The sequence below is a fragment of the Leptosomus discolor genome, chromosome 5 (genome assembly GCF_034619465.1).
Source record: "Leptosomus discolor isolate bLepDis1 chromosome 5, bLepDis1.hap2, whole genome shotgun sequence".
NCBI lineage: Eukaryota > Metazoa > Chordata > Aves > Leptosomiformes > Leptosomidae > Leptosomus > Leptosomus discolor.
Window position 1 is genome coordinate 72,377,536 of NC_141395.1, and position 20,533 is coordinate 72,398,068.

The 20,533-nt window shown below is 42.0% G+C and overlaps 1 protein-coding gene across 1 annotated transcript in view; it reads left to right on the top strand.

Annotated features, from left to right (window-relative positions):
- Positions 1–20,533, top strand: part of TSNARE1 (t-SNARE domain containing 1) — a 197,085-nt gene that overhangs the window by 106,684 nt on the left and 69,868 nt on the right. Inside the window, exons 4-6 of the mRNA XM_086466042.1 lie at positions 3,921–4,011; positions 7,632–7,706; positions 9,258–9,314. Coding sequence (XP_086322168.1) covers positions 3,921–4,011; positions 7,632–7,706; positions 9,258–9,314 — 223 coding nt within the window. The remainder of the gene's footprint in view (positions 1–3,920; positions 4,012–7,631; positions 7,707–9,257; positions 9,315–20,533) is intronic.

The following is a 20,533-nucleotide window of genomic DNA, read 5'->3' on the forward strand; positions in this document are numbered from 1 at the left end:
TGGAGGTGCCCCCATCAACAGACCATGAAGAACCTCTGTTGGCTTTGCCCTGAAGTGAAGTGCCTTGATTAGGTGAAGAAAGGGGGAGCCTCGGGGATTCAGTTCCCCTTGCTCCTCCATGTCCGTCCCTGTGGCCAATGCATAAAGTTTTACGTACATGTATTTGTAGCTCACTGAGGCCCATCATCAGCTCCCACAGACATCAGTCCCTCACAAAATCGAGATCTAAGACAGGGAAGACATCGCCTAAAGTCTTAGAGTGCGAACAATTCCCTTATGCATACTTCATGCACCCTTATGTATTTATGTCTTCAACCACAAACAGTGGAATATATGTAAATGCAGATACTCAACCTATTTCTGCTCAAGCCGTAGGTCATGCAGCTCAGTGCTCTCCTCCACATACTGTAATTTTTACCTCTTTTTGTACAAGAAAACTGCAGTAAGCATTACAGCGGCTCTGCAAAGGACAAGTACATGGTTTAAGTTATACCGACCTACCTGGCTTAACTGTAGCCAAACCTACTTGACCACCCAGCTCTTAAGTGCGTAAAACTACTCCATTGCTATGCAGTTGCACTGTGCCAAAGGGGATACCAAATATAATGAAGTTTAGGCCAGTACAGTAAAGGCTTTTTTGATCTATTCTTGAAAATCTTAATATTGCTTTAATATTAGAGATCAGATGAAAGTAAAATAAGCCATATCCCATACTATAAATAGAATTGCCTTTCTCCTGCTGGAACTAGAAAACAAAGCTCTTTGGGATTATTGTGAGTGGCAGCAGGCATGGTGAGGCAGAGAGAAGTCTCCCCCTTGTCGGTCTTTGCTGTTGCATTTGGGGCCTGATTATTTTTTGTTGACTTGGTCATTCATCAAGTGTCTCAAAGAAACAGCGCAAACAGTGGTTAAGCTCCTTCGTTCTGTCCCTGCGGAGAAGGGAAGCAGCCGTCATCGCATCTGCCTCTTTGCTGCGCTCATTTTAAGACTGGATAAATAAGTTGCAGATATGATCATTCAAAGAACAAACTGTAAGCAGCTGCGTGCCAGGGATTGCAGATTTGGTGGACGGTACTCCTCTGGTAAAGAAAACAGCAGCCATAGGAAACTCTTAGGCTGCAGTGGGTCATCTCTTGTATTATTTAGTGCATTGTCTTTGCAATCTTTGTGCATGCAGAAACGCACAGCAAGAGATGTTATTCTTCCTAAGAGGTGACCTTTTTGTTTTTACTCTTGAAGTGCTTATTTTCAGAGTAGTGCTCCAGACAGATAAGTCTTTTACAACATTTATATTGTAGGTACTCCGTATCTCCATAGACTGAGTATTTAACTTACTATTGTGTGGAGGACTTTTTCAGTAGCAAATTTTATTCATCAGAGACACCCCTTTAATTAACTTCCACACTTCCATGGGGAGAGGAATATAAAGAAAGATAATAATAATAATAATAATAATAATAATAATAATAATAATAATAATAGTGACATATCTTGTTACCATTACATATTAAAATAAAATGCTGCAGGGAGTGGAGTTTCAAGGCCTCTTTTTTAATGAGGATCTTAATAGCATTTAATGTAAATTAAATATAATCACTGTCTGATTCCTGAGCATATCTCTGAGGCTGAAAAATAAGAAGTTAATTGTGCTGACAACATGGTGGGAAGTGCCAAAATCAAGCCCCAGCATGTTGTTTGAAGTGCATTTTGAATTAAGAGATAGAAAGCAGAACTTTTATTTTTTTGTACTTCTGCTCCCAGGTATTTTGCAGCAGTTCAGTGCAAAGTTTGTGCACGGCATGGATTTATTACATAAGATATCTAACACACAATTTTTATTAGAATGCAAATGAAGGTGACTTTATTTAACTTCAGAGATCGGGAAGGATCAGATGCATGAGCCTAACAAGCCATTTTACTTTGGGGATGGGGAATTGCTGGTATGTAAATCCCCGACTTGTTCTGTGGGCAGATAATTTAATGAAGTCTGCAAAAATGACTGGACGTCAACTCCAGCATCTTGCATTGCATGAAGAGGAATTAGCTGTGGAAGTCTCAGTTTTGAAACTGCTGCTTATGGAATTCGTGCATTTGGTGGCAAGATTTACTTGATTAAGAGATTCGGAATCAGGCTAACTGTGTACTCTTCAAGATGTGACAGGATTCAGTTCCCAGCTCCCTCTCTTGTGATGACAGTGTGGAATACCTGTCTGTAGTAGATATGGCTTCTTCCATCTCAAATTAAAAGTGATGTAATTAGTCAGCTGATGCAGTGGGTCCTGGGATCATAAATAAATGAAATGCATTTTGGTGAATGAATACAGAGATGGTATCTTAATTTAACTAAAGAGGGCTGAGAATAACTAGTTACTGGATCCAGCCTTGTCTTCATATGAGATTATTTCTCTCTTCTGTATGGTGCCAAAGGAGTCAATGCCTTCTGTGTGCTTCTTCAACCCTTAACATACATTTGAATTACTGTTCTGCAGTTAAGAGATGTCATCTTCATGATGCACTAAGCTTTCACTTGTATACCTGGTGGGTACAATACATAAAATTAAGTGTACTTTTATCCTAGACACCTTTCCCACCTGAGCTGTCTGCACAGAGATCTTACCCAAGTGGAAAAAACCTGCCAAGATGAATATCACACTTCATGGTGCCTATGTCTATCTTCCCTGACTAGATAGATGGAAATGACTACAAATGGCAGTCAGTGGAGTGATTGTTGAAAGGTCTCAGTTTATTTGTACTTAGGGAGGGCTGCGTTTGGTAAAGGCTGTTGGGAGCTGGCCTCATTACTCAAAGGGGATGCTGAAAGAGTTGACGTAAGTCTTGAAAGAGCTGGTCTCCATCAGTACTGACAGAGAAGCAGGAAGGAGCTGAAGAGCCAGGACAAGCCGTGGGTCTTCAGGGCAGAGTGGCCATAGTCACCTTAACATTTTTTAACCAAAGAACTTCCATTTATTCCTTGTCCCGCCCACCATGAAAAAAGAGCACTGACAAATGAGTCTTTTCAGTACAACCATGGTTCAAATGCATCCTCTAAGGGAGAAAAAAGATAATTTTCTCCTCTTGTTTTCTTGAGTCTTTCTAGTGTTTTTGACTGAAGTATTATGGAAACCCACCCCTTTCTGACTAAAAAGATGGGAAGTGCTCCCTGGGGAGGCTCAGAGGCAGAAAATGCCCTGTTGACCTTATAAAGCTTGAGCACTACTGGATTGAGCTAATAAATATCTTTGGGCAGCATTTATGTCTCTTCCTCCTACTTTGTGTGGTCCTGAACAGCGAAGCCAGTTGCTTACAGGAAATAATGTTACTGGAATTTGAGTTGAAAAGGAGAGGGACAACCATGAATGGAGAGGGGGCTGGTTTAGCTCCCTCTTTCGGTGCTCGGAAAGCAGCACTGCGCCTTTGGGTTCCTGGAGATGCTGTGTCATTAGCAGGTAGATGATCATGGTAGGTAAGTTTGTGCTGCTCAATTTCTGTCTCTTCAAATTTCTCTTCTAAGTACCAAATTTTCCTGGGAAAGCCATCAGGTAACTCCCCAGCCCCATCTCTTTTTGCTATACAACCCTTCTTTCTACAGTTTTAGTGGCAATACCAGCCACCTGTGATGGCCTCATTACCTGTCCACCCTCTATTTTCACCTTATCTTCCCCCATTGGCTTTGCAGGTCCACAGCCATTGTCTTTGTGCTGTTCATAGGAAGAACATTTTGGGCAGCTCCTTGCTAGTATTTCTTACAGCACTCTGGCTGCCATTGCTGGTCAAGACCCTGGACTCGCGTAGCGGTGCTGTGGCTCCATGTGCTGTGTGTTGTCTTGTCTCAATTGCTCTGCAGCTTGATAAATTTCTGTAAGTGTCACATTAAGCAATTAATTTCAATTGCAATTCCCATCATCTCTTCTCTTCTGCAGGCATGCAACCCAGCAGGAGACAAATAAAACCATCACGACTAGCACCAAAGCCATCAAGCAGCTGTCTGAGGTTGTCAGAGGCTCATCCAGGGTACGTGTCATTCACGATGCTGTTGGGGGGACTGCTGGGTCTTTAGGAGGAAGGAATAATGAATAAAGAAGTGGTAGTGGGTGCTTTAAAGCTGTGGAGCTCCTTGTCTTGTTCTAACTTCCTTTCCTGTTATGTAATAAGCATAGCCTGCATTTATAAATGACCAGTGGGAAAACAGCTGCGGAAACCAGTCCTTCTCCTGAAACTGGATCATGTGGAACTGGAAATCAAGAACTCAGCAGCAAAGCCTTGACTAGCTCACACCTATCTCAGGGTCTCACTCAATTTGGGCACTACAGTAATCATCTGGCTCCACTTGAGTTTGGTTAAAGACTCAGTTGCGCAGCAGGAGCGCTGCCTACAGGCTAGTTTGGAAGTGTGTCGAAGTGTCTGGAAAGGGCAAAGCAGTGGAATATATCTGGATATGACATTCATTCAATGCTGTATGCTAGTGTGCAGGCAGTGCTGGGGATAGATAGTTGCAGGCTGCAACCAGATCAGAGCAGGTCTTTGAATTGCAATTTACCCCACAGCAACCCCATCTGGTCTTCTGTCATCAGTAGGTTCAACTCATATGAACATCGTTGTCACAGGGGTATGAATGATTCCCATCCCCTGGTCCACAGTGCAACCACTGGACAAACAAAAGGTTTCTGACCTTTCCACAAAGAGCTTTATACCCTGTGTGTTCCTGCTGACTTTGGCCTGTGGTAGGCATCGTGGGGAAGAACAGAAGCATACTGTGGGGGACAAACTCCAGCTAGTGTGAAAGTTGAGGAGAAGTTTCACCCACATAACAGATGATTCAGCAACTGAAATGAGAATAAGGACAATTCTTTTCTGCTTGATTCTGCCTAGCAGTTTTCTGTCACGTTCTTGCTTCCAGCATCCATAGAGTTTCTGGGTCAGAAACTTGCCTGGATTGGTGTTTTATCCTCACTCCCCGCCCTTTTCAGAAGTCCTGTATTACTTCAACTCTGTTCTCACTGTCCTTCCACCTAGAAAAAACACTGCTCTAAACACACAACCCATCTCTGTCCAAGTGGTTTTTACAGCCCAGATTTATGCCATTTGCCAACAGATATATGGGAGAAGGATTTAAGAGCTGAATCACCCAAGGCTACCTTTGTAACCTGTGGAGGACCACGTGCGGTTCAGCCCACCTAAAAAAATATGAATGGGTGATGGTCTACTCCAGTGGATGGGGAGGAAGCCTGGGATGACTGTTCTCCATACATAGGCATCGGCGTTATGCAGGCATCAACCTTAATACTTTCATCTTTTTTGACATGTTGCTTTGATGAGTGGTGGACTACAAGGACTACTTTTTTCCTTTTTCCTGCATACTCTGAGAATAATTACATCAGAGCTTGATGAAACAGAAGATACTTTCTTGGAGTTATGAGGATCTGGACATTTTTGTGCTGATCTCCTGGCTCCATTTTGTGACATAAATTGGGCTCAAAGGGGAAACAGACAAGGTCACATTAAACGCAATTGTAATGCCCACTGGAGACTCTCAGGAGAATAGTTTTTACTGTGACAAGGAGAAAAATTGCTAAGTTAAAGGGGGAATATTTAAGAGCTGAAGGAAATAGACACACAAACAATTATATTAATATGAGGAATAAACTTGTCGCTCTCTATTGGCATCACATAATAACTTTTTCTGCTCCCCGGTCAATTAATTTGACAGATTATTTTTTTTGGAACTCTTCTTTCTAATGGTGTGCAGTTTACGTAATGAAACCTACGAATTTTGATCTAAAGCCTGTGGCCCTCATCCCTTGCATAGAGTAAATAGTTCTGGTGGGTATTGGCTGCTTTTTTGCAAGTCCCTCTTGGGGATTTGGGTAGCATTGTAAGCTTTCCTCCCATAAAATTTCTCACAGCATGAAAAGCCTTCCATTAATTTAGAGCTTTATAGTCAGTCCTTTCCGATCCATTATTCTGTGAGTTGCTTTGCATGCACACACAGGAAAAAAATAATATTTTTTTAGTTTTCTTTCTTCCTTATTTTCCACTAGCAATGCACTGCCAGCAAGGTGCACTGTGGGAGTTTCTTTGACTTTCCTTGAACTCCAAGTCCTGCGGGAGCTATTTGAGTCAGGGTGCTCAACTGAGCAAATTGATAGTATTTGAGGAGCAAAGATACTGATCTCGGTGGATCAGTGTGATACAGGACAGGATACTGATGTAAAATAGCACATGGCTGTATTAGGGCTTCCTTTCAAACTAACCTGAAAGGACTTAAACAGGCAGGCCTAGCTGGAATTCTAGGTTTTGGTAGGGATGAATGCTGGACCATTAGATCAGCTCTCCAGGATAGCAATCTTATCTCATTTTGCATGTGAAACAAACATAAGTTTTATAGACCTTTAGCTGTAGAATAGGAATAATGATGCTTGCCCTGTTCTAAAAATAGTTTTAAATCTTTGGATGAAGAACTGTAAGACTGGTATATTCTTCTGTGTAGGAAAAATTAAAAATTAAAGATGTTTACCCCATCCTTTATAGAATTTACTTTTGTATTCTTAAGGAGTTGTCTGAAGACACTGAAATTGCTGTAAAGTGAATATTTCTGCTTCGTAGCTTTAGTCTAGATTGGGTTTTGTTCGCTACTTCGTTTTTAAGGTGATGCCCCACTTCCTTGCAGTTTGTTCCCCTCTGTAAAACCTGGACATGTGAGGTCCTACACACCTGAAATCTGAGATGCAGGGGGCAGAATAGTTGCGGGAGAATTTCCATTGCCTTGACACTGTTTGGTTTTGGTCACTCTATCTGAGAGCAGTGATTTTGCAGCATGTTGGATAGTTGCATCAGGCTAGACTGAGGTCTTCCTCCTGAGAACACTTTTGTCTAAAACATAGATGAGTATCTTGCTGGGGCAAGCTCCAGACAGAGAGTCAGTAACATTTGGGTACATGTTTTGAAAAACATGAAGATAAGTTTGTTTCTGACAATCAGGCCCTAGGCCAGGCAGAAGCAGGGTTGTTGTGGCTGATGGACCTCTTAAGTCCAGTAGATCACCCATTGCCATCAAATGAGGTGATGAAATCTGTCATGGGGTATCATTCAAATAAAGGACTTTTTACAGGAGGATCCCTTAGTTTATCATCTCCAGCAGATAATCCAAGGCTGGATTTTAGTAAGTAGAAGCAGGATACCATGCTACAACCATTCTGTTCTTTCGATGACAGTAAGGTATTCATTTACTTGCCTTTCACCGTCTTTAAGAACTGGTATTGGAGTGAGACCCCTTTCGTGCAGTTAGCAGGACAGCAAAATGTCCCACTACATATCCTTGCAACAGAAGATGTCTGGCTCAGACAGGAGACCATGCAGCAGTCATGACTTGAGTGCTATCTTGAATATCCAAGGTGACATTTTTTTAATTGCTTTGGCCTGAAAGATCAAAGCATCTTGTGCTCCCTTCCTAAAATAAAACCTCATAGCATCCTGGCAGCCCCCGTGAAATTGAATTTTTGGAATACTATTTGTCCCCACTTTGTGACCTTGGTGTCTCCCACCAGGACTGTCTCCTGTGGTCACAGACAGAGTCTACTACTTGATTTATCTCTACAGATCTGCTAACCAGGCTTCCTTTTTTTCCAAAACAGCAAGAGCGACTTCAACTGGACAGGCTGAAGAACCAGCTGTCTGATGCCATCCAGAGATACGGAGCTGTGCAGAAGGTGAGGGGCTCTCTTGCTTCCACTCCTCCACATGTGAGTTTGGGAACGTGTTATGCGGGAGCAAGCATGGCTCCCGGGAGCATGAAGCATCACCACAGAGCCACTCACATGTAGTTTCCTCCTTCTTTTCTTGCTTTGTCAGTCAAGCAGTGTACCATTACATAAGAATACGTACATGCATGCATCTGCAGAACAATTCAGCAGGAATAGAAAAGAAAAAAAAGTGTGCTTTTGCCTGCTGTGTATCTGGTAGAACCTTCAATGGAACCCCTGGGTTAGACAGGGTTTATTTTGGTGTGTCTCCACTTTTAGGGGAGAAGGAGAAGTGATCGCACAGTGCCCCTTTCACCCTTTCTGCTTACAGAAAATGCACGGGCAACACGGCTAATTTAAATGTTAACCCACCTTATGGTTCTGCTGTTTTGTACGGCTTTGCCAGAAGATTTCTGAACGCATCTTGTTGGTTGGACCTGTCACCAAGATCAATCTGTTTAATAAAACAAACAAAACCCGAACTTCAGCTCCTTCATTTGCTTCTTGCTCTCCCAGTTTACCCTGGGGAGGCTCTGCTGATGAGCAGATTTGCTTTGCTTTTAAACACTGTGCTAATGATTTAAATTTGCCATCCTCAAGCTGCTTCTCTCCCCTGCAGTGACAAATTTGAATGTATATCTGGATTAACTGAAATACAACCTGGACAGACTCTGTTTGCTTTTCTTATCCTACTTTAGAGAGTTTGACCCATGCCAGCAACACATGAGAAGAATATATTGTAATTATACAGGTGTAATGAAACTTGACTGGTAAAATGCACTTAATAATGTATGTCTATTAGAAACACTCTGTACTGATTGATTTCCCAGCGCTTTCTGCCTATGGTTTAAAAATAAACAAATAAATAAATAAAGAGAAGCCCATAAAATTGCACTTCAACAGCATGTACATTATGTAATAGCGTTGCATTATGTCTAGCACCAGCTCATATTTTTAATTATTTCTCTGTCCTATTCAAAAACCTAAGTGTGGGGTCTTTAAATGAAATTATTTTACCCCTTAGATGAGGATTTGGAAAGACTCGGGTAAAGGGCTCCACCTCCATATACACGCACCTTTTTAATGCTTTTTTTTTTTAATGTTCATGAGTACAATCGATCTGAACTGTACGTGTAGGTTTGTTTTTTTTAAAAAAAGAGTGTCATCAATTCAGAAGTGCCAAAATTAGCCGCTGCAGTTTGTGAATGCCCGGTTGCATCAGGAAACCAATCTGAGTGGTAAATTGCTACTTATCCACGTCCTAGCTGTCATTTCTTAAATGCATGTCTCGGTTTTGATAACTTTGTCATTCTGGAAGCTTTGAAGACTTTTAGTTCCTGCAAGACCGAGCTTTTCAGTGCAGTTTTACTCTCTTTCTTTTTCCAAATAATAAGTTTTCTCTATGTCCTTTTTTAAAAAAGAAAAGCAGAAGGAATAGCTTCATATGATTCTTTCTCTAAATATTTAGACTCTGTTTTCTCAGTCATTTTCCCTCTTTTTTTCTCCCCATTGTTACAGAAAATAGCAGAGAAATCCAAAGCCTTGCTTCCTACTGGGCAGAGAAGTACCAAACAGGTATGTTCATGTGTGTTTCTGTTTGATAGTAAGTACATTGCTAAAAAAAGAGCTGTTTTCTAACCCCGCTAATGATGCTGAAGACCAGGGTGCCTCCCCCACTACTTACACTGAAACCAGTGAGGTCATTTTCAAATAGAGATGTATGACATCTGTCAGGGTGGAAGATACAGGACCCAGGAAAAAAGCCATATGTAAGACCCATTTAATTCATCTCTGCTTTTCTGTTCCCATGGGGCTGTTTTTCCATTCTTGATGAGAGTTTTGTCTACTCTGAAATACATCCAAGAGCAGTCCTGTGCCCCCTTCCCTGGGAGCTGGGCTCACAGGCTAAGTCAAATCACACTCCAAGTGCAATTCCAGAGAAGAAAGTGAGAGATCTTATCAAACCTCTGTTCTCAGTTTTAAGAGGGATCATGTATTCTGTGTTCTCCAGCTACATTACACTGTGGTTAACTATTACATACATATGCAAATAGAGCCTTTTTTTTCTCTTTTTACCCGTATTAGGAATTTTGTCAATGAATAAATACAGTATGTAATCAGACTGTATACATTATAGTTTTGTGCATATGTTTAGTTTCATATGTATATGCATCCATGTGTCCTCATAAAATATAATTAAACATAAGTGTGCCTGTGCTTGTATGTAACGTGATAAAGAGTGTAAAGGTATGTGTGTGTATATATGTGTATATGTATATATATGCATATTTGTGTAGTCTTCCACAAAGAGTAATGCAAAATACTATATATGCAATATGTGTGTATAAGAAATCTCCACAGATTTCAGTGAGAGGTTTGATGCCAGGAGATCAGTTAGCTCAGTATGAGTCCAGCAGAGATTAGGCTGGCCTTTCAAGTCCTACACACTGAAAAGCTTTTAGGTATTTGCAACTGAAATCATGCCACAAAAGCAGAACTCTATGGTCAATTTCAGTGATTGCTTCTGATATTCTTGATACTCTTGTTTTTTCTTTCAAGGGGCAGTCAGCAGATTTTCTGCTTTCCTAATGAATCTTCATTCCCTACCTTGTTGTGCTACCTGGTTTTCTATATTCTCCTTAAGGTGTATATAAGAAATATAAATAAATGCTTCTCTATAAGGAAGAGTGGAATAATGCCACCAAAGACCCTACCATTAGGACAAGTCAATGAACCAAAGCTTTAATATTGACTAGGTTTCACGCCATTACAATTCTGCATCAAACCTTCTTGTCACTTAGTTGGTTTTAGCTGGTAGTGCCAAAGAGATTAAGGCCTTTGTGTGCCAAAGGGCTAATGTATTCTGTTACCCTTATTGAGAATTCCTCCCGCCACCTTTGGAGTGATTGTGCACAAATGTTGCTTTTCAGCTATGCATTTGTAGAAACGTTATTTTTGTCCAACAACTGGTGATCTGGACTGGACATGGGTATTGTGCATGGTCACAAATAGCATATTCTGGAATGGTGGTCAAATCCACCAGACGTCAAACATTTACTGGTTTTGATGGTTGAGCTCAGAGTTAAGGGGGTTTATTTTGTGCAAATCAGCTGTGATTTGTTTTCATGCCATCTGTGTTACATCACTTCTTGTGCTTTTAACCAACTTGATTAGACTACTGTTGGTGGAGTGGTTGCAGAGGGGGGAACAGATCTGGTCTTGCCTGGTCTACCCCATGGTTGCATGGCCATGGCTATTCCATATGATGTGGGACACTGCTGGCCATACACAAGTTCTAATAGGATGAAGAGGGCTAATTATTGCTAATTATTGCTTAGATGCATCCCTGTACCTGGAGCAAGCCTGGATGCAATGAATATTTTTGGTATATTGAAAATGGTTGATGACTCCAAAAACATCCTTCTGTGGAAGTGAGCAGAGTTTTAATAGGGGGAAAAAACCAAGGTGTCGGACAAAAGTATCTTGGAGGCAAGTGATGGTGGGGCTGGCATTAAAGGGAGACTGGAGGATGAATGGGATAGAGACAAACCCCTTTACCTTGAAACAGGTAAGAATCCAACTATTAGGAGACAGTAGCAGTAACAATGTGGTGTGGGTCAGGCTGAATCAGCAGAAATTGTGTTAAACTGGATCAGCTACAGGTTGTTTCCCTTTGTAGCTGTCACTTGCAAGTGAATGCTGGTAGTTGGCTTCAGTGCATTTTAAAAAAGGGGGGTTGTAGTATGTCCTTGGTGAGGTGCTTCTGACTCAGAAATAGGCTTGATCACGCCCAAGCGCACATACTTTTCATGCAGTGACACTTGCTTGGGCTGGGGACACATGAGGTTTCATACAAACTGCTTGAAAAGAATGAAAGTTAATTCACAGCTTTCAGCTTTTTTACAGTTTTGAAGCTTCACATGTCTTCTTTTCTTCCTCTTTCAAGTACAAAGAGAGAGAGAGACTCAATGTATAAAACCCGCTGAAGGGAATGCAGTGCTGTGATGGTGTTTTACTTATCATTATTTTTCCGTCTGCAGATTGGTCAGGACATGCAAAATTATAGTTCCCACAGCAGCTGTAACCTGACCACTATGTGCATACGTTAAGGCACTGAAGTTAACACTCTATACAGTAATGCAAAATACTACATATGTTCAGGGAACCTGATTTATGGGTCTTGTGAGACTCCCTAGTGAACTTCTTAATTTGGTGCAGAACCAGTCTTGATTCAAATACTGCTTCACTGCAGGGCTTTGTTTTGTTTTATTTATACTTTAGTTTATTACATCAAATTGTAAGAGGTTTGAAGAATGCTGGTTTTTCTATATGGATGCCCCTATAGTTCTTCGCTTCCATTGGTGGATGGGAAATATAAGATACTTGGTAACACAAACTCTAATAATTTCCCTTTAGGGAGTAATTGATTCTTTAGACCCACATAACAGGTAAAAATTGGAAAATGAAGCTTTGGGAAATATTCTCCTGCTATAAGTACTGTTTAATTGATCCAAAATTCCTTGAAGGCTGAAGTTATATAAAGTCTTAATCAAATATGTGTTTGTAGGAATGTATTTTTGTGTAGATAAATCAATGTAGTTTTATAGGTACCTTACTGCATATACCGAAGGATGCAAATTTTTGCTGCACTAAATGACCGTTGTTGAACGTGAGTGGTGGCAACTAGTTCAAGAAAAGCCCTTTCTCTTGAATCTGGGAAAGCAATGTTAAATATTCAGCCAGTGGCCAAAATGAGACCTCAGAAGTCTCATTAATGGAGCACCCAGGGGAATCCTGGAAAGCAGCTTTCCATTTATGAGAACTGCTGTGGCGGCAAACAGCAGCGACAGTGATGTATTTGGTGATAGGGTTGTCTCTGGTTCCTGCTTCCCACATTCTCCTCCTGCACAGACACACCTCGTTGCAAAGCAGCTGTTCCTCCTTCTGGGCAGAGTGCACTGTAGGAGAGGGAGTATTTTGGGTGTCCCCCATAGCAGCAATGCAGAGCCTGGGACAGTTTGGTCAGTGGTAGCAGAGGCTGGACAGCTCAGTAGACCTTAAGCTAAGTCTATCCCAGAGTCTAACAGTTGAGTATAATAAAATGGGATAATGTTCTAATGACACAGAGTAGGTTATCCATAGTATTACAATAATAAATGATAGCCTGCAGAAAATCCGCAAAATAGCCAATAATCCCTTTGAGTATAGGAGAGGAAAAGAATCCTTCTTTTTAATTCTTTTTAATTATTGAGCATCTAATATCATCTGCTTCCCATAGAAAGAAGAATATGTTATTGTGCCTATGACTGAATAACTTCAAGTGATATTAAACCCAGCAGCAGACCAGGCTGACAAGCTGAGGGCTCCTGAGGATCCCTGGCAGTGCCTAGCAGGGACAGCCCAGTTTCTGCATCCTTGTGGCCTCTGCAACATGTCTTTGGGCCACCTCCATCTTTCCTGAATCTTCATTGACCACACTTAGCCATCTATCTCATCAACTAATGAGGAGGAAAGTGGGCTTTCTCACCATGTAGACTTTGTGGGTGGCTCCCCAAAGGGAGTGGGAGAAGGGGAAGCACAACTCTGGTTTAGCTGAGGAATGAGTTCTAAACTAAAACCACACCAAAAATCTGAACAGACTTTTTTTTTTTTTTTTTTTTTTTTTTTTTAAAGAGGAAACTTTCCTGTCAATTTTTAGAAATTAAAATTACAGTAATTGTCATAGTGTAATGGCACCCCTCTTCATTTCCTGCTGCTCACGGGGAGAGGGAAGGATAATTACTGCTCTGGAACATGGCAGTTGCCAAAAGAGATGCCTTTGTTTCTTATTCCGTAAACCTACTTGACCCATCTCTCAAAGGTCAGTAAATTATGTTTCTTAGGAGCACAGAAATGGGCCATAAACCTCTATTTGCATATACAAGCTTTTTTTCTCCTGACTGCATCAATTTATTCATGCTTTAAATGGACTTCCTTCTCACAGGAAGCATCATTTCTCTCTTTCTTCCTGTGTTTATGAAGTTGTTCTTTTTATGTGATTAGAGTAAAATTCTCATTTTGGGGCAGCAAGATCTAATCCTAGTCTTTATGGGAGAATAATTTTTTGGCAGTAATATCTGCATAAACTGCATATATGTATGTGTGTGTGTAATGAGTCTAGTTATTTGGGCTTCTATTTTTACAGGGTCCTTATCATGGTAGATGCTGTATAAGCACAGCTATTAGATTGTGCCACCCTGAGGATCTCTCAGGCTAAGCAAACACCAGCAGGCTATTTTGAACGATAATTAAAGATGAGTTTTTAATGCAGTAGGTGCTTTTCGTGCTGGAAGTCCGAAGCTCGATTTGAAACTGGCTTCAATGTTTGGCAGAGGTTTTGGTGGGCACTTTTCTGAAATGCAAAATTTAATTTCTCACAATCAAAATACTGCTTTTGCCCAGGCAAATGGAGCTTTTTATTTACACATTTATCTTATTGACTCTAACATCTTATCTTAGAACTCATCCCAGTTCCTAATGTTCCAGTCTGGCTGGTGTGTCTTAGGAAATCAAGCCTTAGCTTTGGTGATAATGTATCTTGCATGTGTGGTAGTAATTGCTGTGTCTTTTCAAGGTCGTTTAGTATGCAGCTACTTCTGTAAAAAGTGTTATTTCAATAATGTCAACTTTCTTCTAAATGACTGTGCATCCATTAAAAGCCATATTCTAATCAACCCACTCCTCTGTTCCTAGGGCTGTCAATACGGAGCATTTAAATCACACAGTTATTTTTTCTTGACTTTATTTAAGTGTGGGCTTTTGTTTGTTTTGTGGGGTTTTTTTAAGGTGGTCATTAAAGCAATTTTCCTAAGACTTTTTTTTCTTTTTTTCTTTTTTTCTTTTTTTTTTTCTGACTGTTTTGGGGTAGGGAAATAGATTCTGATACAGGCATTTAAGAAATGGATGGAAACAGATTCATACCTGATCATCTTTATTTGCTCCCTGTATTCCCAAGGGAGGTGGAATTTATTCTGAGTGGCCCAAAGTAGCACCCTTGCACTGCTTCCACCGGGTCTGAGAGGGGAAGATCTTTTCCACTTAGCATGGCCACAGTCTTGCAAAAAAATGCCAGTGGGCTCTATAGACACGATAGTGCACTAAGTAACCATTAAACTCCCTCTCTGATGTGTCAGGGATGCAGCACTTTGCAGCTGTGAGAGTTAAAATGAAGACTCCTCCATCTTTAAGGGCAATAAAACCTGCACCGCAGCCTTTGGGAAAATGCCCATGTTCCTCATGCTTCTTGTGGCTGCACGCGGGTTTTCTGGGGCAACAGGAGTGCTCAGGACTTCAGTGTTGCATGTAAAAATAAGTAAGAACACCGTCCCTTCCAAATCCTGCTATATCTGTAAAACAGGCAATTTGCAAAGGCTAGAGGCGTGCGCTTCCATTAGCATATAGCCCCTTATTCTGCAAAAGGAGAAAAATAAACAAAGGCCAAATGTATATAAAGACCAAATCTGTACAACCAGATTTGGGGGGGGAAGCTTGCCATTTCTGAAATTGCCCAAGCAAGTTGAGCATTGTGGATTTTCCTGAGCGATCTCCTATCAAGTGCCCATCATGGGATAAGCCTGCTTTGCTTGCCAGTGTCTGCTGATGTAGCTAGAAACTGCAGCTGCCCGTATCAGCACCCGAGCAAAGGGGTTTGTATTCATTAGGTGGGTTTTCTGGTTGGTTGGAAGTTTGTTTGCTTGTGAGTTTTTCCTTTCCTTTTTTTTTCCTATTGTTTGAGTGAGAAAGGACGGAGGTTTTTATGTGGGCAGAGGATGAAGGCAGGGGAAGGGTTTCTTTTGTATGAAGCCTCCTCCTCCACAGCTCACTAGCTTCACATGCCGTGCTGATGCCGTTTTCCTCTACCCCAGCTCTGAGTCACTGCCGGAGCCGTCTTGCAAACCAAAGGGTTGTTTTGTCTGGAGTGAGCCAGCCTCACCGCCCAGCTCTGCCAGCACTTGCTTATACGCTCCCAAATCCTGGGGCCAATTGCCCTCACCCCACGCTGGTGAGAACCCTGCCGGGAGGGCTGTGCGGGGGAGATGGTGATGCTGGGGCGGCATGGAGCCGTTTGAGGTCATGGGATGAAACCCTGGCATGAACGTGCCTTGTTAATGGGAAAGAGCACTTTTGCAGAGAACAAATCCATATTGTGCCCAGAGGCTTGGACAGATAACATAACTCAACTGGTACCCACGTTATTATTCTTACATAGCCAGCGACAGCTCTGCAAATATTTTTCACCATTGCTTGTGACAGCTGCCTGGGTAGTTGCGGTGCTCCTTTCTCCTCACAGCTGTTGTATTTAAAGGACGTTGCAAATACCCATGTCTTCCTGCCAAATCAGGGTCCTTCGTGGAAGGGATCTCTGCCCCTGTAAAGATGGGGAAAGCCTTTCTCACCTGTGGCATCAGATCTGGCTGCCATTTCAAGGAGTTCTGGCTCCTATTTCCTCATGAGTATTGCTGGTTGCACAGTGAGTGTGAGCAGCACGTGGCTGTGTGGTCCTGCTGTCATGGTTTGAGGCTGGGCTGGCCACTAACAAATGACAGACTCTCTCAATTAACCCCTGTCCCCTCCCAAAAAGGGAAAAGGAGAGAGAACAAGGGAGAGAGAGACTTTACGGTTTGGAAAAGAAAACTAAAAGAGCTTTAATGAAACAATAACAATAAAATAAAAGATAAGAATAAGAATAAGGAAATAATGAAATTATGCAATATGTACAAATATGTACAAACCCAATATTGAACCCAACTCCCCCCACCCTGATGACAATACATCACCACCATGCTGCAGGGCTGGCACTGGGGCAGTCCCAGCCTGGACACGGCAGCGGACAGGGACGGGATGCAGGAGCTGGACTCAGGCACCAGATTCAGGGATGCATGGGTCAGGATCGACGACAGAAGGACAGACAAAGTCCTCCTCAGATGTTGGCCATCGAAGAAGAAGAGAGAGACCCTCGTGTTCCCTCAGCTTTATACTGAATATGACATATATGGGATGGAACACTCTGTTGGTCAGGTTTGGGTCACCTGTCTGGTTCGCTCCTCCCTGCAGGGGCGACCTTTGTTGTGCTTGCGACTCTTTTCACTCCCAGCACCCCAACATGGAGTACAAGATTTAGCAGTGACCTTGGTCGCTACAAGAACAAGTACAAGCTAGGGCCTCTCTGCATCCCGTTCCTTGGTACTGACTGTAAACATCAGGGGTTGGCACTGCTAGGAGCAGTCACTGTCTGGAAAAACATGCTGCTGTTTCAGAAAGTGTCGTTAGTTAGAGGAAACTTAACTGAAAAGTTAAAGCACTAAAACAGTATTAGTTCTGATTTAGCCCAAACCAGGACACCTGCATAGCACTGCTGACACGGATGTGTTATCTGCAGATACATCTATATATCTGTGTGTCTGTAGATATCTACATAAAGAAATAAATATATGTTAATGTATAAATATAAATATAGTGACAGGTGTGGCCAGCTGAATGGATACTCACCTTGGTTGGAGAGCTTTGTCCTTGCGTGCAGCTTTTCTGGGCAGTAAGGATCACCTTTGGCAGCACTGTCAGATCTGAGCTGACAGCACTGTAAGGGGAGAGCAAATGCAGGGCAAGATCCCAGAGCTGATGAAACGTAGGCTGCAGGACATGTGTGGCTGCCATGGCAGTAGAATAATTATAAAAAATGAACCTCTGCATCCATCTGCGAGCTTGAATTTTGTTCACTCTATGTGCTTTTCTCCCCTATGAATTCCTATTGTTTTGTGGGGTTTTTTTCTGTGCAAGAGCCTGATGATATAAGAGAGCGGTTTTACCCACTGCAAGTGGAACTGGTTTCTGCTGGTGTGATGGGGATGTTCTTATGACCTCATCCACCTCCCCTCCTTCAACCCCACCTTGCAGAAGCTGCATTGCAAAAGTCTAAATTGACTTTTGCCCTGGCAAAGATCACACAGTAACTGGAGAATCAAATGCGAAACCTTACTGAGTGTGTCACCTTGCTCCAAAGTGAATGCAGTGTTATTTAATACATTTAAACCCCCCCGTGGAGACGGATTATTGAAAGGAAGGAAATTGTATTCTTCTAAACCCACTTTGATGGCTGCATTTATCACATGATTAAATGTGAATGGCAATGGTATTTTCCCATGGAAAAAAAAACATATTTAGAAATAGGTTAACCCTTGCTTCACCAGGATGAAGACAAAAGTAATACTTAGTGACCTTTCTAGGGCTCCCTCCGATTTGTTTTCAGGGTCTAATTAGAGAATATTGTATCCACTATATAATTCAAAGATGTTTACCCCCTTTCAATCCTATGTAGAGGCCAGTGCTGTTACCTCCTCTATACTGTGTATCATCCCTGAAATGCCATGTGATGGTCCAGCTATTGCATATACCATGCAACTTAGTAGTTGCATGCTGAGAGAGAGAGAGAGAGAGATCATTGCTCTAAAACAAAATTTCAGCAAACAAAAATAAGTGATCAAAACATCCGCTTTCAAGAACAACCAATTTCTGGTGAGCGAGAAAGGTGTTTTCTCCCTTTATGTGCCCAGCAGTTTGTGATTGGGTAGGTGATTTAAGGAAAAAGAGCGGGAATGTGGCTTTTGTGTGCAGCAGAACGTACTGACCTCTTCTGGAAGCTGAGGACTAGGAAGTTTGGTGGCCCTATGGTGTGAGCTGCTTCGTTGATCCCTATATTCAAGCATGATTAAAAGCACCTCTGAAGAGCCTGATACAGAAAAAAGCCTTTTCCAGCAGTTGCTGGGGATGGGGCGAGGAAGCTGTGGATGCTGCTCACTTTGGAGTGCCATCTGCTGGCATAGGGCTCACTTAATCGGACACAGGAGCCTCATTGCATAGCACTCAGGTGAGAACCGTGATGAAAGCTTGAGGAACCATCGGTGCTGGTTGTCAATTAATACCATCAAGACAAAGAGAAAATCTGTACAGAGTTGGGAATAGGATGTTTTGTACTTCTGTTGAAGGTGGCATCCCTGCTTACTAGATGAGGTGAAAATGCAGTAAGTAGCCACCTGCTACATGTTCTCTGTACCAGGTAGAACATACGTATTAAATAAAGTTGATATAAGTAAAATATTAGTTCATTTGTGTGTATACATGTATAAGTTTTTCCTAATTAGGAAAATTAGGAACTTCCAGGTTCCTAAGGAGGAGAAATTTTAGCTTTAGATCACATCTGCTGGGAAGCATCAGGAGGTTTGCCAGATTTTAGTCTCAGCTAGTCTGGTGCTTATCTGTGGTGGAGTCCACACGGCTATGCAGGTTCTCCCTTTCCCCAGTTCACGTCATTTTGGAACCTCAAAGGTAGGAGTAGGTCTTGCCCATCAGTGCACCTTGCTTAGGTCTCTGTAGGGTCTGTCAGGGCTGTGTGTGTCCATGCATGGGAGAGGGAGACATGGTGACATGTCACTGAGTGCAGCATGGGGAAGGGCCAATCTGCTATCTAAGAGTTTAATAGGTTCAAAATTATTGACATTACTACGAAACTTCAGCTCATCTGTGTGAGTACATGTAATGGTGATACCAAGTGGTGTTCATACATTGGACACCCACCTGCCTGCCTGCCTGGTCAGAGCTGCCGGGCAGTCTCAGGCTGTGAAAAAGTGGTGCATGAGGGAGAGTTTTGCGTAAAAGTAGACAAGGGAAAGGACTTCTTCTTTACAGAGAACCGCATTTTTTGTTTAAATGCATTTTTTTCTTTTGTTTTTATATGTTTTGTCCCTCAGACCTCTCATTTTACAAAGGTTCATCCTTTGCACGTGGGATGTCATTTGTGTTCTTGCCCTACACCATCCTGCTTATTTTGAGATGCGTTTTATTTTGAGCTTGGTGATATCCAACATTATAAAACCTTTTTCTCCTCCTAGCACTGCTTGTTGCTTCCAAGCCTGGAGGCATTGCCTCCCTGTAGAGACCTGAGCTCACACAAAATCCCTTCAATCACCCTTTTGCCTTCTTCACTCTCCCAATTTTCCCTTTTGAATCTCACAGCTCGCCAGCGGTGCTTCTTCCCCTTCTCAGCTGTAAGAGGCTGGAAAACATTACAGGATATAAACTGGCCACCAAAAGAAAAGGGCAGGTTTAAAGAAGTGTGGTGTGAAGGTTTTTGGGGTTTTTTTGGAAAAGCTTTATTAGGCTTCTTTGTTTATGAACAGGTGATTGTGTACAAGACTTGATATGAAATGGGTGGAGATGAGGTGGGAAACTCTCCAATGCTGAATTTTAGTAGATGGCCCTGCAGATCTCAAACACTTTGCAAATTAAGATATTTCAACTCTATAGGGGGAAGAATTCATCCCAGTTTTACAGAAAAAGCAGAGGTAGGATGGAGGTTGTAATGCAGCAAGTTATACTGAGCTCAGCAGATTTGCTGTTGTCACTGTTGTAAACAAGTTACATGCCATGGGTTTTCTGCTTTGTTATGTCTTGGGGTTTCTTTTGTTTTGTTTTTCTTTTGTTTGTCAGAAGGAAATGGAGATTGGTGGGCCTGGAGGTGTGTACAAAGAGAAATAGGTTGAGTAGCTGCCAAATGCAAGGACCTTTGACACACAAGGTGTCTGCAGCATTTATGTGTTTCGTGGGTTTGTTTATCCACTGTTTAGCATTGCAGTATTAGATATGGGATTGGGAGTAGACCTGACAAGTCAGATACTTTTGGGTAGCCCCTCAGTGAGTCTGAAAGCTCCTGTCTATGAACAGAGCAGCTGGACCATGGTATCTTCATGGTGTGGGTCTTT